Source organism: Schistocerca cancellata, chromosome 3 (genome assembly GCF_023864275.1).
Source record: "Schistocerca cancellata isolate TAMUIC-IGC-003103 chromosome 3, iqSchCanc2.1, whole genome shotgun sequence".
Lineage (NCBI taxonomy): Eukaryota > Metazoa > Arthropoda > Insecta > Orthoptera > Acrididae > Schistocerca > Schistocerca cancellata.
The window spans coordinates 43,931,967-43,954,394 of record NC_064628.1 but is presented as its reverse complement, the minus strand read 5'-3'; the positions used below and the strand labels follow the sequence as shown (position 1 = coordinate 43,954,394).

The 22,428-nt window shown below is 44.7% G+C and overlaps 1 protein-coding gene across 1 annotated transcript in view; it reads left to right on the top strand.

Moving 5' to 3' along the window:
- LOC126176889 (cytochrome P450 6k1-like) overlaps nucleotides 1-21,971 on the top strand; it is a 69,049-nt gene extending 47,078 nt beyond the window's left edge. Inside the window, exons 5-8 of the mRNA XM_049924091.1 lie at nucleotides 1,174-1,373; nucleotides 6,313-6,534; nucleotides 7,884-8,135; nucleotides 21,580-21,971. Of these exons, the coding sequence (XP_049780048.1) occupies nucleotides 1,174-1,373; nucleotides 6,313-6,534; nucleotides 7,884-8,135; nucleotides 21,580-21,746 (841 nt within the window). The 3' untranslated portion in view covers nucleotides 21,747-21,971. The remainder of the gene's footprint in view (nucleotides 1-1,173; nucleotides 1,374-6,312; nucleotides 6,535-7,883; nucleotides 8,136-21,579) is intronic.
- Nucleotides 21,972-22,428: the final 457 nt, after the last annotated feature.

Genomic DNA, 22,428 nt, shown 5'->3' with positions numbered 1-22,428 from the left:
GCTTGCATCGCGAAATGTGCAGCTCGGTGGCCCTATCGATAGTGACACTACTGATGTCGAAAGAGGTAGAAATATCACTCCTCCTTGGAACCCAGGCGAGTGGTAAGAAATGGCCGGGTTTAAGTTGAGGAATGCTGGGAGGCGACCAGTGAATATGTATTATAATTCGAAGCTGGTTCTTATTGTAAGAGGGCTTTTTTTCCGCCTCCAACTGTTCGCGAAACGCAAACCACGGTAAAAACAAAAATGCTTCATATGCAACATTTAGCTACACATTCCAGTTGCTTCACTACATAGCCACCGCTTCGACTTAGACATTTGTCGTAGCGTGGTACCAGCGTTCCAACACCCTAGTCATAAAAGGTAGTCGCCTGTGATCTCCGCTAACTGCGTAAGCTGGTCTGTAGCTCGTTGTCTGTGCCAAAATGCTACGCTCGTAGCCAGCGATTCACATGAGCGAATAAATGAAAATCAGGGGAAGCCAATACTAGATAAATGTATTCTGGGTGATTTACTCGCCACGTATTATGCTGTATCAACCCATTTGCACAGTTTTTAACTGTAATACTTGTCTAATTGGGTTAAATCTCTTACGTACGATTATAGCTGTTAATGAGTAGATTACGACAGTATTTTAAATTTTTAAAATTTGTCAGTAATTATATGAGATACTGAAAACCAATTTTTTTTTGCCACTGGGAGCCATTAGATAGACAACGTACAACTGTAGTGATGTTGATGGACCTGAGAATACCTAAAAAACGAGTCCAAAACAACCCAATAAAATAAAAATTGGACCATCCACTACACAGATCCTCTTTAGTCCTCAGTGTTTTTTTTTTTTTTAAAAAAAGGAACTTCCGCATGCTGTCGTTCCCCTCCCCATACCGTGGAGCGCTGAGGAATAATTTTCATTGTTTCTGGACCTCAGGGAGCTCAAAGTTTCTTAGCGGAGTACGTAGGGAACTCAACCTTCGCTGGCTTGGTAGAGGTGTGGTGAATGTGGTTTTTCCTACCTACGGAGTGGTGAGCGCCGACATTCTTCTGTAGCCGCAAGCTCTGGGCATCCTTCAGTGACTACGAAGTGGCGCGGAGGTGAAACCTTGTGTGACACAGGGTACATTTTAGGAGTTGTTGTATTAATATTAATTAACTGTTACTTTTCCTTTGCAGGTTAAAAGGCGGACCGTCGGCAGTCAGCAAATATTTTCAACAGATGGTTGTAGACACTGTCGCTTACAGAGAGAAGAATAACTTTAGACGGAAAGATTTCATGGATCTTCTTATTCAGCTCAAAAATAAGGGGTTCGTCGATCCTGACAAGGGACAGACAGCGGAGAGTGAGCAGCAGAAGGACATCGACACTACCGACAGTAAGTTCTTCTGATTCATTGCATTGCGGCTTTGTGGTATATTTACAGTACCAGTGGACTTGCGGCAGCATTCCCTCTTCTCGCGCACGGGGTCCCGGGTTCGATTCCCGGCGGGGTCAGGCATTTTCCCTGCCTCGAGATGACTGGGCGATGTTGTGTCGTCTTCATCATCGTCATCATTCATCCCCATTACGGTCGGAGGAAGGCAATGGCAAACCACCTCCGCTAGGACCTTGCGTAGTAAGGCGATGCGGGTTTCCCGCATCGTCCCCTACGCTCCTCGGAGTATGGGACCTCATCATCATCATCATCAATACTTGCTGTTGTTTCTAGGTCTTCATTGTCTATATGAAGAGGATGTGGGAGGCGGAGGTAAAACGATGTACACCGTTTGTTTAAGGGTCGTATAAATCCTGTTCCATGTATTTTCAAGTTCTACAGGTTGTCTGTTGCACTGCTGTATTGGATATTGGGAAAGAGTCCAATATTTAGCTTAACACATATAAAAAAATTCCTAAAACCACAAACAGGACATGCCAGTCGAACCGTCGTGAATGGGTCGTTAATTCTATCCTAGACTCCATCACCTACGTGTCTATTCAGAGATGAGCACTTTGGTATAAAAACGTACAATGTGCTTATTATATAAACTGCTTTCACATACCACGCACTCGTAGCTTTCCACGTAGTGTGTTACGACACAATATCTTTCCTCATCAGCCACATTTATTTCCCGGATTTATGTCATGGAAGAAGCAATATGAAAATCTCCATTCCCAAGAGTGTAACTATGTTCGAAAAGTACAGTTAGTAAGTGTTACTTAAATCCTACACGCTGTATCTCCTTATACACTCCTGGAAATTGAAATAAGAACACCGTGAATTCATTGTCCCAGGAAGGGGAAACTTTATTGACACATTCCTGGGGTCAGATACATCACATGATCACACTGACAGAACCACAGGTACATAGACACAGGCAACAGAGCATGCACAATGTCGGCACTAGTACAGTGTATATCCACCTTTCGCAGCAATGCAGGCTGCTATTCTCCCATGGAGACGATCGTAGAGATGCTGGATGTAGTCCTGTGGAACGCCTTGCCATGCCACTTCCACCTGGCGCCTCAGTTGGACCAGCGTTCGTGCTGGACGTGCAGACCGCGTGAGACGACGCTTCATCCAATCCTAAACATTCTCAATGGGGCACAGATCCAGAGATCTTGCTGGTCAGGGTAGTTGACTTACACCTTCTAGAGCACGTTGGGTGGCACGGGATACATGCGGACGTGCATTGTCCTGTTAGAACAGCAAGTTCTCTTGCCGGTCTAGGAATGGTAGAACGATGGGTTCGATGACGGTTTGGATGTACCGTGCACTATTCAGTGTCCCCTCGACGATCACCAGTGGTGTACGGCCAGTGTAGGAGATCGCTCCCCACACCATGATGCCGGGTGTTGGCCCTGTGTGCCTCGGTCGTATGCAGTCCTGATTGTGGCGCTCACCTGCGCGGCGCCAAACACGCATACGACCATCATTGGCACCAAGGCAGAAGCGACTCTCATCGCTGAAGATGACACGTCCCCATTCCTCCCTCCATTCACGCCTGTCGCGACACCACTGGAGGCGGGCTGCACGATGTTGGGGCGTGAGCGGAAGACGGCCTAACGGTGTGCGGGACCGTAGCCCAGCTTCATGGAGACGGTTGCGAATGGTCCTCGCAGATACCCCAGGAGCAACAGTGTCCCTAATTTGCTGGGAAGTGGCGGTGCGGTCCCCTACGGCACTGCGTAGGATCCTACGGTCTTGGCGTGCATCCGTGCGTCGCTGCGGTCCGGTCCCAGGTCGACGGGCACGTGCACCTTCCGCCGACCACTGGCGACAACATCGATGTACTGTGGAGACCTCACGCCCCACGTGTTGAGCAATTCGGCGGTACGTCCACCCGGCCTCCCGCATGCCCACTATACGCCCTCGCTCAAAGTCCGTCAACTGTACATACGGTTCACGTCCACGCTGTCGCGGCATGCTACCAGTGTTAAAGACTGCGATGGAGCTCCGTATGCCACGGCAAACTGGCTGACACTGACGGCGGCGGTGCACAAATGCTGCGCAGCTAGCGCCATTCGACGGCCAACACCGCGGTTGCTGGTGTGTCCGCTGTGCCGTGCGTGTGATCATTGCTTGTACAGCCCTCTCGCAGTGTCCGGAGCAAGTATGGTGGGTCTGACACACCGGTGTCAATGTGTTCTTTTTTCAATTTCCAGGAGTGTAATTTAGCCTAATTAATTCTAGAAAATATTTAACGAAATTCAGTTGCAGCAGGTAATTATGTCAGGTAGTTGTGATATAAGTTACTGTTATATCTTAGCTTTAGTTTGGCCACTGACAACAAAATGAAAGGCGCAGCTTCCGCAGAATAACGTGGCATTTGCACAGAAACGCAGGCGCGTCATGTGTGCTGGCCGATTCCAGCCAGTCTTTCCGAAATGGGTGGCTACTGTTGACATTCTGTTGCTGACCTGCTCACATTAACAGTGCTCGATGCTGTCTCTTTACAACATACCACGACACCGCAATATTCACAGCAGAGTACGTTCTTCATAATCATGCACGTATGATTATACACAGAATTGGGGAGAAGAGCAATCTGTGGCACAACTTGACTAGAAGAAGGGTCGGTTAGTAGAACACGTTCTGAGGCATCAAGGGATCACCAATTTAGTACTGGAGGGAAGCGTGGAGGGTAAAAATCGTAGAGGGAGAGTAAGAGATGAATACGCTAAGCAGATTCAGAAGGATGTAAGTTGCAGTAGTTGTACGGAGATGAAGAGGCTTGCACAGAATAGGGTAGCATGGGGAGCTGCATCAAACCTGTGTGTGGACTGAAGACCAGAACAACAACACGATTATATCTGACGCCACTAGATTTTCTTCGGAGAAGCAAACGAGAAAGCAGATTTGTGTGACGTATCGCGTAATCGAAATTTGGTGGATTTCTTTTAGTACTCGTGTGAATAATTTCACACTTTTCTTTGTTTAGGGTCAATTTCCCCTTTTCCCACCATACAGATATCTCATCTAAATCATTTTGCAAATCGTTTTGTTCATCTGATGACTTTACAAGACGATAAGTGACAGCATTATCTGCAAACAATCTAAGACGACTACTCAGATTGTCTCCTATGTCGTTAATATAGATCAGGAACAGTAGAGAACCTAGAACACTTCCTTGAGCAACGCCGGATATTACTTCTGTTTTAATCGATGGCTTTCCGTCTGTTATTACCAACTGTGACCTTTCTGATAGGAAATCACTAATCCAGTCGCACAACAGAGGTGATATTCCATAGGCACTCAGTTTGGTTAGAAGACGCATGTGAGGAACTTTGTCGAAAGCCTTCTGTAAATCTAAAAATACGGATTCAATTTGACATCCCCTGTTGATAGCACTCATTACTTCATGAGTATAAAGAGCTAGTCGTGTTTCGCAAGAACGATATTTTCTGAATCCGTTCTGACTATGTGTCAATAACTCGTTTTCTTCGAGGTACTTCATAATGTTCGGCTCCATTCTATAGGACGGATCTTTCAGTGAGCGAGCGGTTGTATATAATTGCTAAATATGGAGCTATTGTATCAGCATATTCTCAGAGGAACATGACTGGTATACCATCTGGATCGGAAGCCTTGCCTTTATTAAGTGATTTAAGCTGCTTTGCTACATCGAAGATATCTACTTGTATGTTTCTCATCTTAGCAGTTGTTCTTGATTTGAATTCAGGAATATTTACTTCGTCTTCTTTGGTGATGGACTTTTGGAAAACCGTGTTTAACAACGCTGATTTAGTGGCACTACTCTTACTCATCCAAAAATAAATAAATAAATAAAACAAAAACAGACTTTTTCCTCTTCAGACGTTGCCTTCTACTTATCATCAAAAAAAAAAAAAATCTCCCACTATGAATCTACACAGTATTTACCAACACTGCTCGAACACCATATCTGTCTTGATAATTAAAGGAAGCTCTTCTTGCTATCTTGCAGTATATTTACAAAACGAATTCAGTGTTATACGTCACAAACGCCAGTGACCAGCTCCGATAATACTCTCGATAAAATTTACATAGACCATTTTACTACGGACAATGGAGCATCTTTTAACTAACCACAATCATAAAAAAATTCTTCGCAGTTAATGTCCAGATATTCTACGATTCACTTTGAAGACGGCTTGTAGCTTCTGTTGTCCATGTTATCTTTTGTAGATGGCTCTGTCGTCACACCTGCCTGAGTCAGAAAAGGACACATGTAATATAGTTACACCCACTGTTAATATACGTTTATAAGATCCAGGTTTATCCTTACCGTAATTTTCCGTAAAGCAAATAAATTTAATCAGCAGTTAGACGTTCTGACGGGTGGAAAAGTACTAATGACACTTACTGAGATCAGACTTACAAAGCTGGATCTTACGTTATATGATGGAACGATTCTCGGATTTGAAATGAATTTATTAGTCTTAATTTTCTGCTTTCTCCCGACCTCCCAAAAAATCACCTACTTGGGAATTTTCAATCTCAGTTATATGTAGTCCGTACGTGTAATCAACAATACTGATATTATTTACTTTCATTTCACTATCGAATCATAAAAAAGTTAAGCCCTGGTAAGGCTACACTACTACCCTACTTGTTGGAGGTATATTTTAAAAGAAATTGCGCAGGTTTCAATAGAATAAAGCACTACCTCAAAGGAGCTACAGTATTAACTATTTCACCAACGGATGTACTATGTCAGATGTGATTGGGTAACACTTTCTCAGATCATAATTTTGGCCTCTAAAATGTTTCTGATCAGTTTCATACGAAGTTGACCTACACCAAATGACATTTCCGTTCACATTTCCATGTTTAAGTATCGTCTGTCTTTTTGCAGAATTATCGATGGGAGACTTGGCTGCACAGGCGTTTATCTTCTTTGCGGCGGGCTTCGAGACGTCTTCGACGGCGACGAGCTTTACCCTGCACGAGTTGGCTTTCAACCCTGACATACAGAGCAAACTACACGATGAAATCGACACAGTGCTCAGGGAAAACGACGGCGAAATTACTTACGACGCCATCGCCAGAATGACCTACCTTGACAAGGTTTTATCAGGTAAGGAAAAGCATTCTTAAAATCGTAGTTGGCTATTAGTTCTTAACCGTTTTACCTTTATTTCAGTCCATTAAAAGCACAACATTTTGTCCTAATTATTTTGACGCTATGAGTAGTTTACTCTTCGTGGACGGACATGACAGAAAAAAATGCATCGTCAGTAAGAGCTGGAGGGGAGGGGGGGCAGTAATTGGTGGTGGAGGGGATAGGGAGGGGGAGGGGTGGTTCTTCAACACTTAGGTCATATAGCGGGAGGAATTGAAGGTAACAGATTAAACGTTCCGTCAACGTCTTTTTCTTCGCAGACTGAGCATTAGCTCGGATTTAAGTCTTATTTGGTGAACCATCTCACCACAGAACCGATTCACAAAAAGCATGGAAAACAAATTACAAGAAACTGTAGAGACGTCTATATGCGGGTTAAAGTAGCCAAACTTACTTAGAGTTCAGATAACAAACAAACTATGAGTACACTTGGAATGTGTAAGAAAGAGGGATAGAGAAACTATAGAAATAATGTTAAAAAAATGACAGAAATTTAACTGGGAAAACTTGAAAGAGTAATATATAAATTGAAAGTGTAGGGGGGGGGGGGGGAGGGGGGGCAGCGGGTGAAGCGAAAGGTATTACTGATGTCAGCTGTATCAGGACAGCTTTATTTGGGGTTGGAATTATTAAATTCTTCTTGAAGTATGAGGGTATTTCGCCAGTCTCATACTTCTTGGCCACGAGATGGTAGGGTTTTGTCAGGGCTGGTTCTCACAACGCTATCAGTAGTTCTAATGGAATGTTGTGTACTCCCCATCTAGGTGAATCAATTACATGAATGCATGCTGTCTATTCTTTCGGACATGTCTTAAACAACAGACACCACGCATTCGTATAATTTAAAGAATAAATTCGTAGTTCCAGACCGTTCTTTGACCATAGCGTTACCGTGCTGTGGCGAAGCCTCGTGACCTTGATAATGGGAATTGATGATAAATGTGTGAGTTATGTTAGCTTTTGGTCCCATTCAGCTAGTGGTCTACTAAAGGAAATACTGACTACCACCAAACGCCTCAAGGGTTGATCCTATTTTCTGCCCAATGACAGCCAGAAATTGTTGGAAGCAATGCAAAAATCTCTCTTGACAAATTGACATGAGGATTTAATGCTTGAATTAAAAAATCTTTTCCCTGCCACGTAATCACATCTGCACTCTATGCTACTGATCCACACAACTGTGGCGTTCGACTCAGAAATAAGCGATTAGTTGCGTGACGTGATGGGGTATGCTATCTTTTTATCAGTCAAACAGGAATGTTGCTTGCCTTATAATTTTTTTTTCTTTCTATTTTTGTTTCCAGAGTCCCTCAGGAAGAATCCACCACTGACCACTCTGATCAGAGAGTGTAACCAAGATTACAAGATTCCAGACAGCGACGTCGTTGTAGAGAAAGGAACTAAAATAGCAGTGTCTGTGCTGGGCCTGCACCGTGACCCCAAATATTACCCTGACCCTGAACGTTTCGACCCTGAGAGATTCTCCGAAGAGGCCAAAGCTCAGCGACAGCCATATACCTACCTGCCGTTTGGGGATGGACCACGTAATTGCATAGGTAAGTACGTTGTCGGATTCTGCCTGCTCTAAGATCGACACTTACGTTAACTCGGATTTTTAGTGTGTCGATTCCTCACCTTTGCTCGAATCCTGGATCGGTTTGGACTGTATCACCGTTGCTCTTAGGAAAGACGGGGCACACAGTGTGTAGCCACACTTACAGATTACAACAACACAAAATATGTTACCCCGTACGAATTTTTCCAAACAACAGAAATATTATAAGGTCTTTAGACAAGACAGTGGGTGGAAATGAGGGAAGCGAGGTAAGACTAAAAGAGATGGGGCCCCTCCACGCCCGCACCAACGTGGTGACCAAACCAAAAGTTCTACTGTCACCTCCGTCAACATGTTAGCTATCTAATAGGTGGATCACAGGGTGCTGGGCTGTGATGTTGTCCGTGCGTCTGGGTAAGGCTACGCATTAACACGGTCCATCAGGTGATAGATAGTGGACGAAACGCGAGTGAGGGTAGCGATTTGAAGAGCAGAGGGAAAAAAGTGCCATGGCTCGTGCCGTGGGAAAAAAACCTCTGCGACAGTGGGATGGGTAGTAAGAGCAGTAGTGGCTTACTAGCTGCGATAGCTCATGCAAGGTTGGATTTGTTAGTATAGGTATCATGCATCATTACCGTGACAAGCGATGGCGATGTGTCCCAGTTGCTGCGGCTGCTACTTTCCTGGAACAATCAGGATCGTTATACAGTAGTGGGAGATCGGCCATAGATCATCTCACTGTGTGGGGGATGTGTGGAGCTTGTTTGCATGCAGTGTACGGTACGGCTTCCCTGTGTGGTGCCAGTTATTCGGCAGTGTATTTCAGCTGGATATCCAGTAAATGCGTCTGATTAACAGGGGCTCGCCTGTTCCGTTATGTTTGCGTATGCTTGGCCATAGATGTTATGTCCTTGCAAGTATGTCTTTTGGTCTTTTATGTTTCCATCTATGGTTGTGGTCGTAGTTCCCCAGATTCAGAATAAACGGGTTCTGCGAATGTCTGGAGTTTCTGTATAGTCTTGTGGTGAGTTTGTGGATTACCTCCGTGAGAGTCTCAAGTCGGTATTTCCGGTGTAGGTCCGCGATGCGTGTGTATCGTGGAGCATTGCTTATGATTTTGAGTACCTTGTTTTGTATGAGCTGCAGACGGCGCAGGCGTGTAGGCGCAGCGTATCCCCAGATGGGAGCTGCGTACGTCATCAGGGGTTGGATAAGTGTCATGTACATGGACCTCGACACCCTTCTGTTCAGTGTGCTATGCCTGTTGAGCATAGGATAGAGCTGTTTGAGCCTCGCGCTAGCTCGGTTGGTCATGTGTTGTATGTGGTCCCCCCAGAGTAATTTCCGGTCCAGCCAGACACCGAGGTATTTGACTTTCTCGCGGAAACGTATTGGACGTGCATGTAGAGTTATTGGTCTGCAGTAGCGGTGTTTGCGCAGTTGCTTCGGTCTTTTACTGAACAGAACGGCTTCGCACTTGTCGACGTTTACTCTAACACGCCATTTCTCCAACCAAGGCTCGGCCACTCTGAGTGCAGTCTGTAGGCGTGACGTAATGTTTGATGGTTTCCAATCTTGCGCAAGGATGGCTGTGTCATCCGCGTAGATTGCCATCATTGTGGTTGGGAGATCGTTTATGTAGAGGTTAAACAGTAGGGGCCCTAGGATGCTTCCCTGGGGTACTCCCGCGTGTATACCGTGTCGTGTTGACTGTTTTCCCTGCACGTCAGTGTTGAAACTCCTGTCTGTGAGGTATGAGTGTATTAGACGCACCATCCCGTCGGGGAATCCCGCGTCGCTGAGTTTTCGGATGAGGCCGTTGTGCCATAGACGGTCGAAAGCCTTTTCGATGTCCAGGAACACTGCCCCTGTAGCTTTGGTTATGTTGAAGCCATGTGTTATGTGTTCAACGACCCGTAGGAGTTGTTGTGTTGTGGAGTGGTGATTCCTGAAGCCGAATTGCTCCGGTCTCAGGATGTCATTTGTTATGCAGTGCCTAGTGATGCGTTTGAGAATCACCTTCTCCACAATCTTACTGAGCGAGCTCAGAAGATCGCTTCCCCAACCAACGCCCAGTCTTCACAGTTGGTTGCCACCCCTAAATCTACCTCGTCAGTCACCACCTCGAGCATAAGCGAACAGTCACCGCCCACGTCCTGTGGGAAAGATAGTAAACATTTTGATCAGTGTTCTATGTTGCTAAACAGGAATTTTTGTTAATGTCACTGGATACTATCTGTTATGCAAAGGGTGGTAGAGGGGTTGGCCAAAAATATGAAATGAGAAGACATTACCATACACTCTGAGATAAAATAAACTACGCACCGCCTACGAGTTATCAGAATGGAACAGAAATCTGTAGATGTAATATACATGTACAGGGACACAGATGATTATAATTTCAGAAAAAAATAAACAATTCATAATTTATTCGAGAGAAAGAGCTTCACGAATTGAGCAGGTCAATAATGCGTTGCCACACCCCTGCCGGCTATGCCAGCAGTTATTCGGCTTTGATTGATGGAGTGTTAGGCGTCCACCTGCAGGATATCGTGCCTCATTTTGCCCAACTGGCTCTTTGTGTCGTCAAAATCCCGAGCTGGTTGGGGGGCGCTGCTCATAATGCTCCAATCGCTCTCAGTCTGGTATCCCACCACTGTCCAGGGCGTGTCCAGACACGTTCTCGCTGGTCCTCAGGCTCAGGTCGAAGTGGGACTCATCACTGAAGACAATTTTACCCCAATGTGAGACCTGAGTTTCTCCTGGCGTATACAACTTTCAAATAACTTCCCGGAATTCAGCCAGGTAACACTTTCAGCGACCGCCGATATTTCGGCGGGAGAACACCCCGCCATTTTCAAGGCAAACTGCAACGGACAGGCGGCGTACATGCAAATTTAATACCTCGGTTCTCGGACCGAAGCAGGAAAGATAACACACACACACTGAACACTAGTGCCACCAAAGATGACCAAAGTCAGAGCTATCGATAGTGAGACTATGAATTCGCAGGTGAGGCAGCATTAGATACGTTGACGATTCCTTCGTTGTTTGGCCTCACGGTAGGGAGAATTTGAATGTCTTTCTAGAACACCTGAACTCGATCCACCCGAACATTCGTTTTACGATGGAGGTGGAAGAGGATGGTTGCCTTCCCTTTCTCGACGTGTTGGTTAGGAGGAAGGATGATGGATCATTGGGACATGCAGTCTACAGTAAACGTACTCACACCGACTTGTACTTACAAGCTAATAGTTGTCACCATTCGGCTCAGCGTTAAGGGGTACTTCGTACCTTGGTACACGGGGCACATGTCGTTTCTGACGCTGAGACTTTGCCAGCTGAGCTGTCCCATCTTGAAGTTACATTTCGTCAAAATGGTTACAGTGATAGACAGATTGAACGTGCGTTGCGCTATCGACCAACTGTACATCGGGTGATTGATGATAATTCTGAGTCAACACCTAAGTCTACTGCCTTCTTGCCTTACGCAGGAACCACGTCCAATAAGATCGGTCGTATTTTACGGAAATACGATGTGAAATGTGTTTTCCGACCTCCATCTAAAATTAGAGTACTTTTGAGCTCCGTTAAGGATGATCTTGGACTGCGTAATGCGGGTGTATATCGTATTCCTTGTAGCTGCGGCATGGCATATATTGGTCAAACTATCAGGACCGTGGAGGACAGATGTACTGAGCATAAACGGCACACACGATTACAGCAGCCAAATAGATCTGCTATTGCCGAACATTGCTTGGATACTGGTCACCCCATGTTATATAATAACACCGAGATATTGGCATGCACGTCCAGCTATTGGGACAGTGTCATTAGGGAGGCAGTTGAGATTAAATTAGCGAGCAACCTCGTTAACAGGGATGGAGGTTTCTGTTTAAACTGTTTGGAATCCGGCTCTCTCCCTTGTCAAAAAACAGAGGAACAGAGTGAATGCTGCCTCACCTGCGAATTCATAGTCTCACTATCGATAGCTCTGACTTTGGTCATCTTTGGTGGCACTAGTGTTCAGTGTGTGTGTGTGTGTGTGTGTGTGTGTGTGTGTGTTATCTTTCCTGCTTCGGTCCGAGAACCGAGGTACTAAATTTGGATGTACGCCGCCTGTCCGTTGCAGTTTGCCTTGAAAATGGCGGGGTGTTCTCCCGCCGAAATATCGGCGGTCGCTGAAAGTGTTACCTGGCTGAATTCCCGGAAGTTATTTGAAATTTTACCCCAGTCAGGCCGGACATGTGTCTGGAGATTCCAAGCCAAAGATGTGTCTAGAGGCGCCCCAGACAGTGGTAGGATACCAACCTGACTGTTGCACGCCATACGGCACGACAACCAGGAGTGACGTTCTGGGGTGAAATTTCTTTTCACAGCAGGATTCCTTTGGTTGTCATCCGTGGCACCTTTACAATACTGCGATATGTCGACGATATTCTACGCCCCGTTTAATACTGCTTGTTTTCGTGCTCGCCAAACCCCACCTTGGCAAACAAGGTCGCCGGATTTCTCCCCAATTGAGAGCGTTTGGACCATTATGGGCACAGCCCCCAAATCAGCTATGGATTTTGACGATCTAACGCGCCAATTGGACAGAATTTGACGCTATATCCCTCAAGAGGAAACCCAACAAATCTATCAATCAATGCCAAGCGGAATAACTTTTTTCATAAGGCTCAGAGGTTGGACAATGCGTTATTGGCTTGCTCAGTTTGTGAATCCCTTTTTCTTGTACAAACCGACCATTTTTTTCTGAAATTGTAATAGTCTGAATGAGATTTTCACTCTGCAGTGAAGTGTGCGCTGATATGAAACTTCCTGGCAGATTAAAACTGTATGGCGGACCGAGACTCGAACTCGGGACCTTTGCCTTTCGGAAGCAAGTACTCTACCATCTGAGTTACCCAAGCACGACTCACGCCGTGTCCTCACAGCCTTACTTCCACCATTACCTCGTCTCCTACCTTCTAAACTTTACAGAAGTTCTCCTGCGAACCTTGCAGAACTAGCACTCCTGGAAGAAAGGATATTGCGGAGACATGGCTTAGCTACAGCCTGGGGAGGTAGGTTCGCAGGAGACCTTCCGTGACGTTTGGAAAGTAGGAGACGAGGTAATGGCGGAATTAAGGCTGTGAGGACGAGGCCTGAGTCGTGTTTGGGTAGCTCAGATGGTAGAGCACTTGCTCGAGAAAGGCAAAGGTCTCGAGTTCGAGTCACGGTCTGGCACACAGTTTTAATCTGCCAGGAAGTTTTGTTATAGTCTATTTGTGCATGTAAAACACATCTACCAACCTCTGCCCAATTCAGATAATTCCTTCGTGGTGCCTCGGCTTTTTTCCCCTAAGAGAGTACATTGTAGTAAAACCGTTGGCCTACTAAACAAGGTCATTGAATGGATAAACACAGATCTTATACCATTCTTCCTGTAAAACAGTAGCAAGTTCAGGTAACGATGATGGAGGAGAGTCTATCCAAAGTAGACTACAAAGGCTCAGAAATATTAATATCTGGTAGTTAGTTAGTTAGTAATAGTGAATACTCTGTTCAAGAATCACAAGAGGAGGAAGTATACTTGGAAAAGGCCGCGTGATACGGAAAGATTTCAGTCAGACAGAGATTCCGAAATCAGACAGATACTGGACTGTAAGGCGTAGTACCCAGGAGCAGATATAGACTGAAACCCCGATGTAGTAGTAATGAAGAGTAGGGTGAAGTTTAAGAGACTAGTCAGGAAGAATCACTACGCAAAGAAGTGGGATAAAGAACTACTGAGGAATGAGGAGATAGCCTTGAAGTTCTCTAAGGTTATAGATACAGCTATAAGGAATAGCTCAGTAGACAGTATAGTTCAAGAGGAATGGATATATCTAAAAACAGCAATCACAGAAGTTGGAAAGAAAGATATAGAAGATATAGGTACAAAGAAGTTAACTGCGAGGAAACCATGGTTAACAGAAGAGATCGATGATCGATGAAAGAAGGAAAGACAAATATGTTCAGGGAAATTCAGGAATACAGCAATACAAGTCGCTGAGGAATGAAATAGGATGTGCAGGAATCTGAGACGAAATGGCTGCAAGAAAAATGTGAAGAAATCGAAGAAGAAATGATTGTCGGAGGACTGACTCAGCATATAGGACCGTCATAACAACCTTCGGTGAAATTAAAAGCTAGACTGGTAACATTAATAGTGCAACCGGTATTCCATTGTTAAATGCAAAGGAGATAGCGGATAGGTGGAAAGGGTACATCGAAGGCCACTATAAAGGGAAAAATTTGTCTGATGTGATAGAAGAGAAAAAAACAGGAGTCGATTTAGAAGAAATACGGGATCCAGTATTAGAATCAGAATTTAAGAGGGCTCTGGACGACTTAAGATCATATAAGGCAGAAGGGATAGATAATATTCCACAAGAATTTCTAAAGTCATTGGGGGTAGTGGCAACAAAACGACTATCCACGTTGGTGTGTGGAATGTATGAGTCTGGCGACATACTATCTGACTCTCGTAAAAATATTATCCATACAATTCTGGAGATTTCAAGAGCTGACAATTGCGGGAATTACCGCACAATCAGCTTAACAGCTCATCCATGCAAGTTGCTTACAAGAATAATATACAGAAGAATGAAAAGAAAATTCAGTTTGTATTAGATGACGATCGGTATGGCTTTAGGAAAGCAGAGACACCAGAGAGGCAATCCTGATGTTGCGGTTGATAATGGAAGCAATTCTAAAGAAAACTCAAGACACGCTCATGGGATATATCGACCAGGAAAAAGCGTTCGATAATGTAAACTGGTGCAAGATGTTCGAAATTCTGAGAAAAATATTCTAAGTTTTATGTAGAGACGAGTAATATACAATATGTACATTAGCCAAGAGGGAATAATAATACTGGACGACCAAGAACGAAATGCTCGGGTTAGAAAGAGTGTAAGACAGGGATGTACTCTTTCTCGTCCCTATAGTTCCATCTGTACATCGAGGAAGCAATAATGGAAATAGAAGAACGATTCAGGAGTAGAATTAAAATTCAAGGTGAAAGGATATCAATGATACGATTCGCTAATGACATTGCTATCCTGAGTGAGACTGAAGAAGAATTACATGATTTGATGAATGGTATGAACAGTCTGATGAGTGCAGAATATGGACTGAGAGTAAGTCGAAGACAGACGAAAGTAATGAGAAGTAGCAGAAATGAAAACAGTGAGAATCTTATCATCAGGACTGATGGTCATAAAGTAGATGAAATTAAGGAATCCTAATACCTAGGAAGCAAAATAACCAACGACGGATAGAGCAAGGAGAACATAAAATGTAGAGTAGCTCTGGTAAAAAGGGCATTCCAGGCCAAGAGAGGTATGCTAGCATCAAATAAGGCCTCAATTCGAGGAAGAAATTTCTGAGAACGTACTTTTTGTGGCACAGCATTGTATGGTAGTGAAACATAGACTGTGGGAAAACCGGAACAGAAGACAATCGAAGCATTTGAGATGTGGTGCTGCAGACGAATGTTGAAAATTAGGAGGACTGATAAGGTAGGAATGAGGAGGCTCTGCGCAGGATCAGAGAGGAAAGAAAGTACTGCACCGAATTTTTTTTCGCAGTCGAAAACAAAGCTACGAATGCGAAACGTTACGTATGTACAGGGAGTTTCAAAAATGACCGGTATATTTGAAACGGCAATAAAAACTAAACGAGCAGCGATAGAAATACACCGTTTGTTGCAATATGCTTGGGACAACAGTACATTTTCAGGCGGACAAACTTTCGAAATTACAGTAGTTACAATTTTCAACAACAGATGGCGCTGCAAGTGATGTGAAAGATATAGAAGACAACGCAGTCTGTGGGTGCGCCATTCTGTACGTCGTCTTTCTGCTGTAAGCGTGTGCTGTTAACAACGTGCAAGTGTGCTGTAGACAACATGGTTTATTCCTTAGAACAGAGGATTTTTCTGGTGTTGGAATTCCACCGCCTAGAACACAGTGTTGTTGCAACAAGGCGAAGTTTTCAACGGAGGTTTAATGTAACCAAAGGACCGAAAAGCGATACAATAAAGGATCTGTTTGAAAAATTTCAACGGACTGGGAACGTGACGGATGAACGTGCTGGAAAGGTAGGGCGACCGCGTACGGCAACCGCAGAGGGCAACGCGCAGCTAGTACAGCAGGTGATCCGACAGCGGCCTCGGTTTTCCGTTCGCCGTGTTGCAGCTGCGGTCCAAATGACGCCAACGTCCACGTATCGTCTCATGCGCCAGAGTTTACACCTCTATCCATACAAAATTCAAACGCGGCAACCCCTCAGCGCCGCTACCATTGCTGCACGAGAGACAATCGCTAACGATATAGTGCACAGGATTGATGACGGCGATATGCATGTGGGCAGCATTTGGTTTACTGACGAAGCTTATTTTCACCTGGATGGCTTCGTCAATAAACAGAACTGGCGCATATGGGGAACCGAAAAGCCCCATGTTGCAGTCCCATCGTCCCTGCATCCTCAAAAAGTACTGGTCTGGGCCGCCATTTCTTCCAAAGGAATCATTGGCCCATTTTTCAGATCCGAAACGATTGCTGCATCACGCTATCTGGACATTCTTCGTGAATTTGTGGCGGTACAAACTGCCTTAGACGACACTGCGAACACCTCGTGGTTTATGCAAGGTGGTGCCCGGCCACATCGCACGGCCGACGTCTTTAATTTCCTGAATGTATATTTCGATGATCGTGTGATTGCTTTGGGCTATCCGAAACATACAGGAGGAGGCGTGGATTGGCCTCCCTATTCGCCAGACATGAACCCCAGTGACTTCTTTCTGTGGGAACACTTGAAAGACCAGGTGTACCGCCAGAATCCAGAAACAATTGAACAGCTGAAGCAGTACATCTCATCTGCATGTGAAGCCATTCCGCCAGACACGTTGTCAAAGGTTTCGGATAATTTCATTCAGAGACTACGCCATATTATTGCTACGCATGGTGGATATGTGGAAAATATCGTACTATCGAGTTTCCCAGACCGCAGCGCCATCTGTTGTTGAAAATTGTAACTACTGTAATTTCGAAAGTTTGTCTGCCTGAAAATGTACTGTTGTCCCAAGCATATTGCAACAAACGGTGTATTCCTATCGCTGCTCGTTTAGTTTTTATTGCCGTTTCAAATATACCGGTCATTTTTGAAACACCCTGTATTATGCGTAGTCTCCTGCGTGAGTACGCCAAGCTCCGTCACTTCCGACGCATATTGTACCTGTAGGACAGTTCCAAAATGTCGTCTCTAAGTGATGTACGTTACAAGCAACGTATCGTCATTGAATTTCTCTGTGGGGAATATTCACAAACGCTTGTGCAAAGTCTGTGGAGCATCTGCTATCAACAGAAGTATAGTTAGTCGCTGGGCACGGGGGGGTGAGGTCATCAGAAGGCGGTTCGGCGGAGCTCCACGATTTTCAGCGATCAGGGAGACCATCCAAGGCTGTCACACCTGCCTTGCTGCAGCGAGCTGATGTTGTCATTCGCGAGGGCAGACGCATTACGACTCGGTAGTTGGCGTTGCATCTGTCAATCAGCAAAGGAAGTGTGGGTGCAATTATTTGCACTCTTTGAGATTCAAAAGTGTGTGCAAGATGGGTCCCGCGGTGTTTAACGGTGGATCACAAAATGCACAGAAAAAACATTTGTCTTGATTTGTTGTAACGTTTTGAAGCTGAGTGGGGGGCCTTCTTGTCCTGGACTGTGACAGATGATGAAACCTTGGTTCACCATTTTGAGTCTGAAACAAAACGACAGTTGATGGAATGGCACCATTCCCACTCGCCACAGAAGAGAAAATTCAAAGCAACTGCTTCCGCCGGAAAGGTCATGATTACCGTGTTCTAGGACTGTGAAGGTGTGTTTCTCATACATGTGATGCCAAGAGAAGGTACCATTAATTCAGAAGCATGTGTCAACACGTTGACAAATCTCAAGACGCGCTTCCGGCACCACAGCAACCCAGGAGATGTTTTGCTGCAACACGATAACGCTCGGTCCCATCCAAATCTGAGGACTACTGAACACATCGCAGAACAGAGTCGGACAGTGTTACCCCATCCACCGCACAACCCTGACCTAGCCCCTCGGTCTTCGCTTGTCTTGGCCATTAAATGATGCCATTTGTGGAAGATGTGTTGAGGACGATGAGACTGTCCGCTACCAGGACGAGGATTGGTATCGACAGGGCATACACGCCCTTGTTTCGCGCTGGACGAAGGCCATTGAATGGGATGGAGATGTGGAAAAATAGAACGTGTAGACGAAACACCATTCTTTCGTGTGTGTAATTCTCATTATCTTCAAAAAAGTATTGTAGAACGAAACAAATGCGGCGCATTACTTTCTAGGCAACCCTCGTGTATGGAAAACACTGACAGGAGAGGGGAGAGGATGATGGGGCATCTGTTAAGACATCAGGAAATGACTTACATGGTGCTACAGGGAGATGTAGAGGGCCAAGAACAGATGCACGTATAATTTATGTTTTAGTTACGTCTAAAAATTGGAAATTTACACTACAGGCCATTAAAATTGCTACACCAAGAAGAAATGCAGATGATAAACGGGTATTCATTGGAAAAATATATTATACTAGAACTGACATGTGATTACATTTTCACGCAATTTGGGTGCATAGATCCTGAGAAATCAGTACCCAGAACAACCACCTCTGGCCGTAATAACGGCCTTGATACGCATGGGCATTGAGTCAAACAGAGCTTGGATAGGGTGTACAAGTACAGCTGCCCATGCAGCTTCAACACGATACCACAGTTCATCACGAGTAGTGACTGGCGTATTGTGACGAGCCAGTTGCTCGCCCACCATTGACCAGACATTTTCAATTGGTGAGACATCTGGAGAATGTGCTGGGCAGGGCAGCAGTCGAACATTTTCTGTATCCAGAAAAGCCCGTACAAGACCTGCAACATGCGGTCGTGCATTATCCTGCTGAAACGTAGGGTTTCGCAGGGATCGAATGAAGGGTAGAGCCACGGGTCGTAACACATCTGAAATGTAACGTCCACTGTTCAAAGTGCCTTCAATGCAAACAAGAGGTGACCGAGACGTGTAACCAATGGCACCCCATACCATCACGCCGGGTAATATGCCAGTATGGCGATGACGGTTAGACGCTTCCAATGTGCGTTCATCGCGATGTCGCCCAACACGAATGCGACCATCATGATGCTGTAAACAGAACCTGGATTCATCCGAAAAAATGACGTTTTGCCATTCGTGCACCCAGGTTCATCGTTGAGCACACCATCACAGGCGCTCCTGTCTGTGATGCAGCGTCAAGGATAACCGCAGGCATGGTGTCCGAGCTGATAGTCCATGCTGCTGCAAACGTCGTCGAACTGTTCGTGCAGATGGTTGTTGTCTTGCAAACGTCCCCATCTGTTGACTCAGGGATCGAGACGTGGCTGCACTATCCGTTACAGCCAGGCGGATAAGATGCCTGTCATCTCGACTGCTAGTGATACGAGGCCGTTGGGATCCAGCACGGCGTTCCGTATTACCCTCCTGAACACACCGACTCCATATTCTGCTAACAGTTGGATCTTGACAACGCGAGCAGCAGTGTCGCGATACTATAAACCACAATCGCGATAGGGTACAATCCGACCTTTATCAAAGTCGAAAACATGATGGTACGCATTTCTCCTGCTTACACTAGACATCACAACAACGTTTCACCAGGCAACGCCGGTCACCTGCTGTTTGTGTATGAGAAATCGGTTGGAAACTTTCCTCATGTCAGCACGTTGTAGGTGTCGCCACCGGCGCCAACCCTTTGTGAATGCTCTGAAAACTAATCATTTGCATATCACAGCATCTTCTTCCTGTCGGTTCAATTTCGCGTCTGTAGCACGGCATCTTCGTGGTGTAGCAATTTTAATGGCCAGTAGTGTATATCAGAGGCAACGAAAACCAGTACTGATTTTCCCACGGCAGCATAACACGCAACATGGTTAATTAATTTAAAAATACTGTCAAGAACGTGGCCAGTAACTAAATGATGATTTGTTCATTAGCATGTTACCATAGCAGTTTTTTTAACAATTTATAGTCCACCTTCGGAAGGCAATACAGCAGTTGTTGTGAGTGTCATGGGTTTCCCGAGGTTTTGGCGGCAGACATCTGTACACTCGTGACTCAATTTGTGGACGCAAATCTGGTGCTCCATAGCGTCCCCAGTGTTTTAAATCAAGTACAGATAAGGCAAATTTTGTAGCCAAGACATCAACATAAGTACACTATCCTGCTCCTCAAACCACTAACACGTTTCTGGTCTTGTGACACTGAAAGTTACGCTTTTCGAAGACACCACAGATGCCAGCAAAGACATCAAGCACGAATTACATGAAATATATTCGCAATTCCGAATATAGACAACCATCTGTTGTATAATGGAATGACGACAGTGAAAAATTGTGCAGCAACGGGAATCGAGCCCGGATTTCCAGCCTATTGCGAGTCGCCGCCTTACTACGAGGGTGGTTTGAAAAGTTGTCGGAACGGAATAGAAAATAAAGTACTTACATCACTGCATTTTTTATTTTTAAATTCAGTTTCCTTGTAGATAAATGCACTTGGTCCAATGATGTACCAGTGTCTTGATCCCATCTCGAAAATGAGTTTGCTCCAGGCCTGCAAAATAGTTGTCATCTCCGGCTATCATTTCTTCGTTTTAAGTGAATCTTCGTCCACTAAGAAAAATTTTCAGTTTTGGGAAGAGATGGAAGTCTAATGGAGCCATTGTTGTTGTCATGTTTGTTACCCCTACAACATGTAATTATGTCCCAAGGTACGAGCCTTTTTTATGATTTTAATGTTTTTGTTTGTATCTCTACGTTGGTTCTGTAACCTATTTTTATTTCATATGTGATATTGTGATCTATTTTATTTTAGTTCTACAGATATAATATTCGATTAATAAAGTCACTTTGCATTCAGTCAACAACTTTTCACTCAGCGACCTATCCAGCATTTTGCAGACTATGCATAATTTTCAACATGGTAGCATACTTCCTTCATGACTTTGTAGGGTTTTCCTATAATTGGACCAGCACACACAGCGCACTTGTTCTTAAATGCTTTACGTGTATTGGAGGAACATGTTGTGTTGATGATCATCTCGTATTCACTGAATTCACTGAGCAAATTACGTTTCACTTCTTGAGAACCTTATCATCCAACTTTATGGGCGGACAATATGGGCCCTGTTGCATTGTTTCCTTCCGTATACCGTTTACATAGTGACGTTTTCACCTTTTCTTCGATCCCGACGTCGCTATAAACAAACGTAGTGCATTGCTGTTGACGATTGCTACGCAGCTTTTAAGCATCCCGTTCCGATGACTGTTTAACCGTCTGATTTTTGTGTTTCAGGTATGAGGCTCGGCTTGTTGCAAACCAAAGTGGGTCTCGTGAACTTGCTGTCAAAGTACAACGTGCGACCCACCGGGAAGACGAAAGCAAACCTGGATTTCCACCCTAGGTCCGCCATCCTCATGTCTAAAACTGGCATCCATGTTCAGTTTGAAAAGCGATTCTAGGACGACAACATTAAATAACAATTATGTCTTAAACTGTGTTACATTGTTTCTGTTGTGACCATGTAATCCTATGCATTATGGCTTGCAGAGGACTACAAATACCTCACATTTTGGCTTTCCGGAAAGAATGAATTGTTTATGATTGTATAGCGCACAAGTGTTCAACACTGGCCAGACTGTATTACGTCTTTGCGCTTATTGCAAATAAAGAAACACGTTTCTCTAGTCCAGCCACTAAAACTTTTTTCTGTTTGGGTAAGATTATGGTTATTACTCCAACTGCTTTTCGGAAGGATATGAAAATCGAAATAGCCAGAGGTCATTGTCTGGTCCTGCCACCGGATGGCAATTTTAAGCACAGGCAAAAGATGCCAGTTGAAATTGTGAGATGCCAGGCTCACTTGAAAACAGGTGCGTCAGGCGGTCAAAAGTCTACGATTTTGTAAAACACCGTTCGAAATTGGTTTTGTGATTTTATTAAAAGTATATTTGCGGAAATGAGGGTCTTTAAATGACGGGGCTATTTTCTAAATCAGAGGAAGTCAACCTTTTTTACGTACCACGAAATTTTGTACCTTTGCTGGTAGCAAAATTTTCTAAACGCCCGCCAGTTCCACAGCAATGTTGTTTTACAAAGTACTGAAGTAAATTTAACCTTAGAAAATTTATAAAGCGGAGTTAC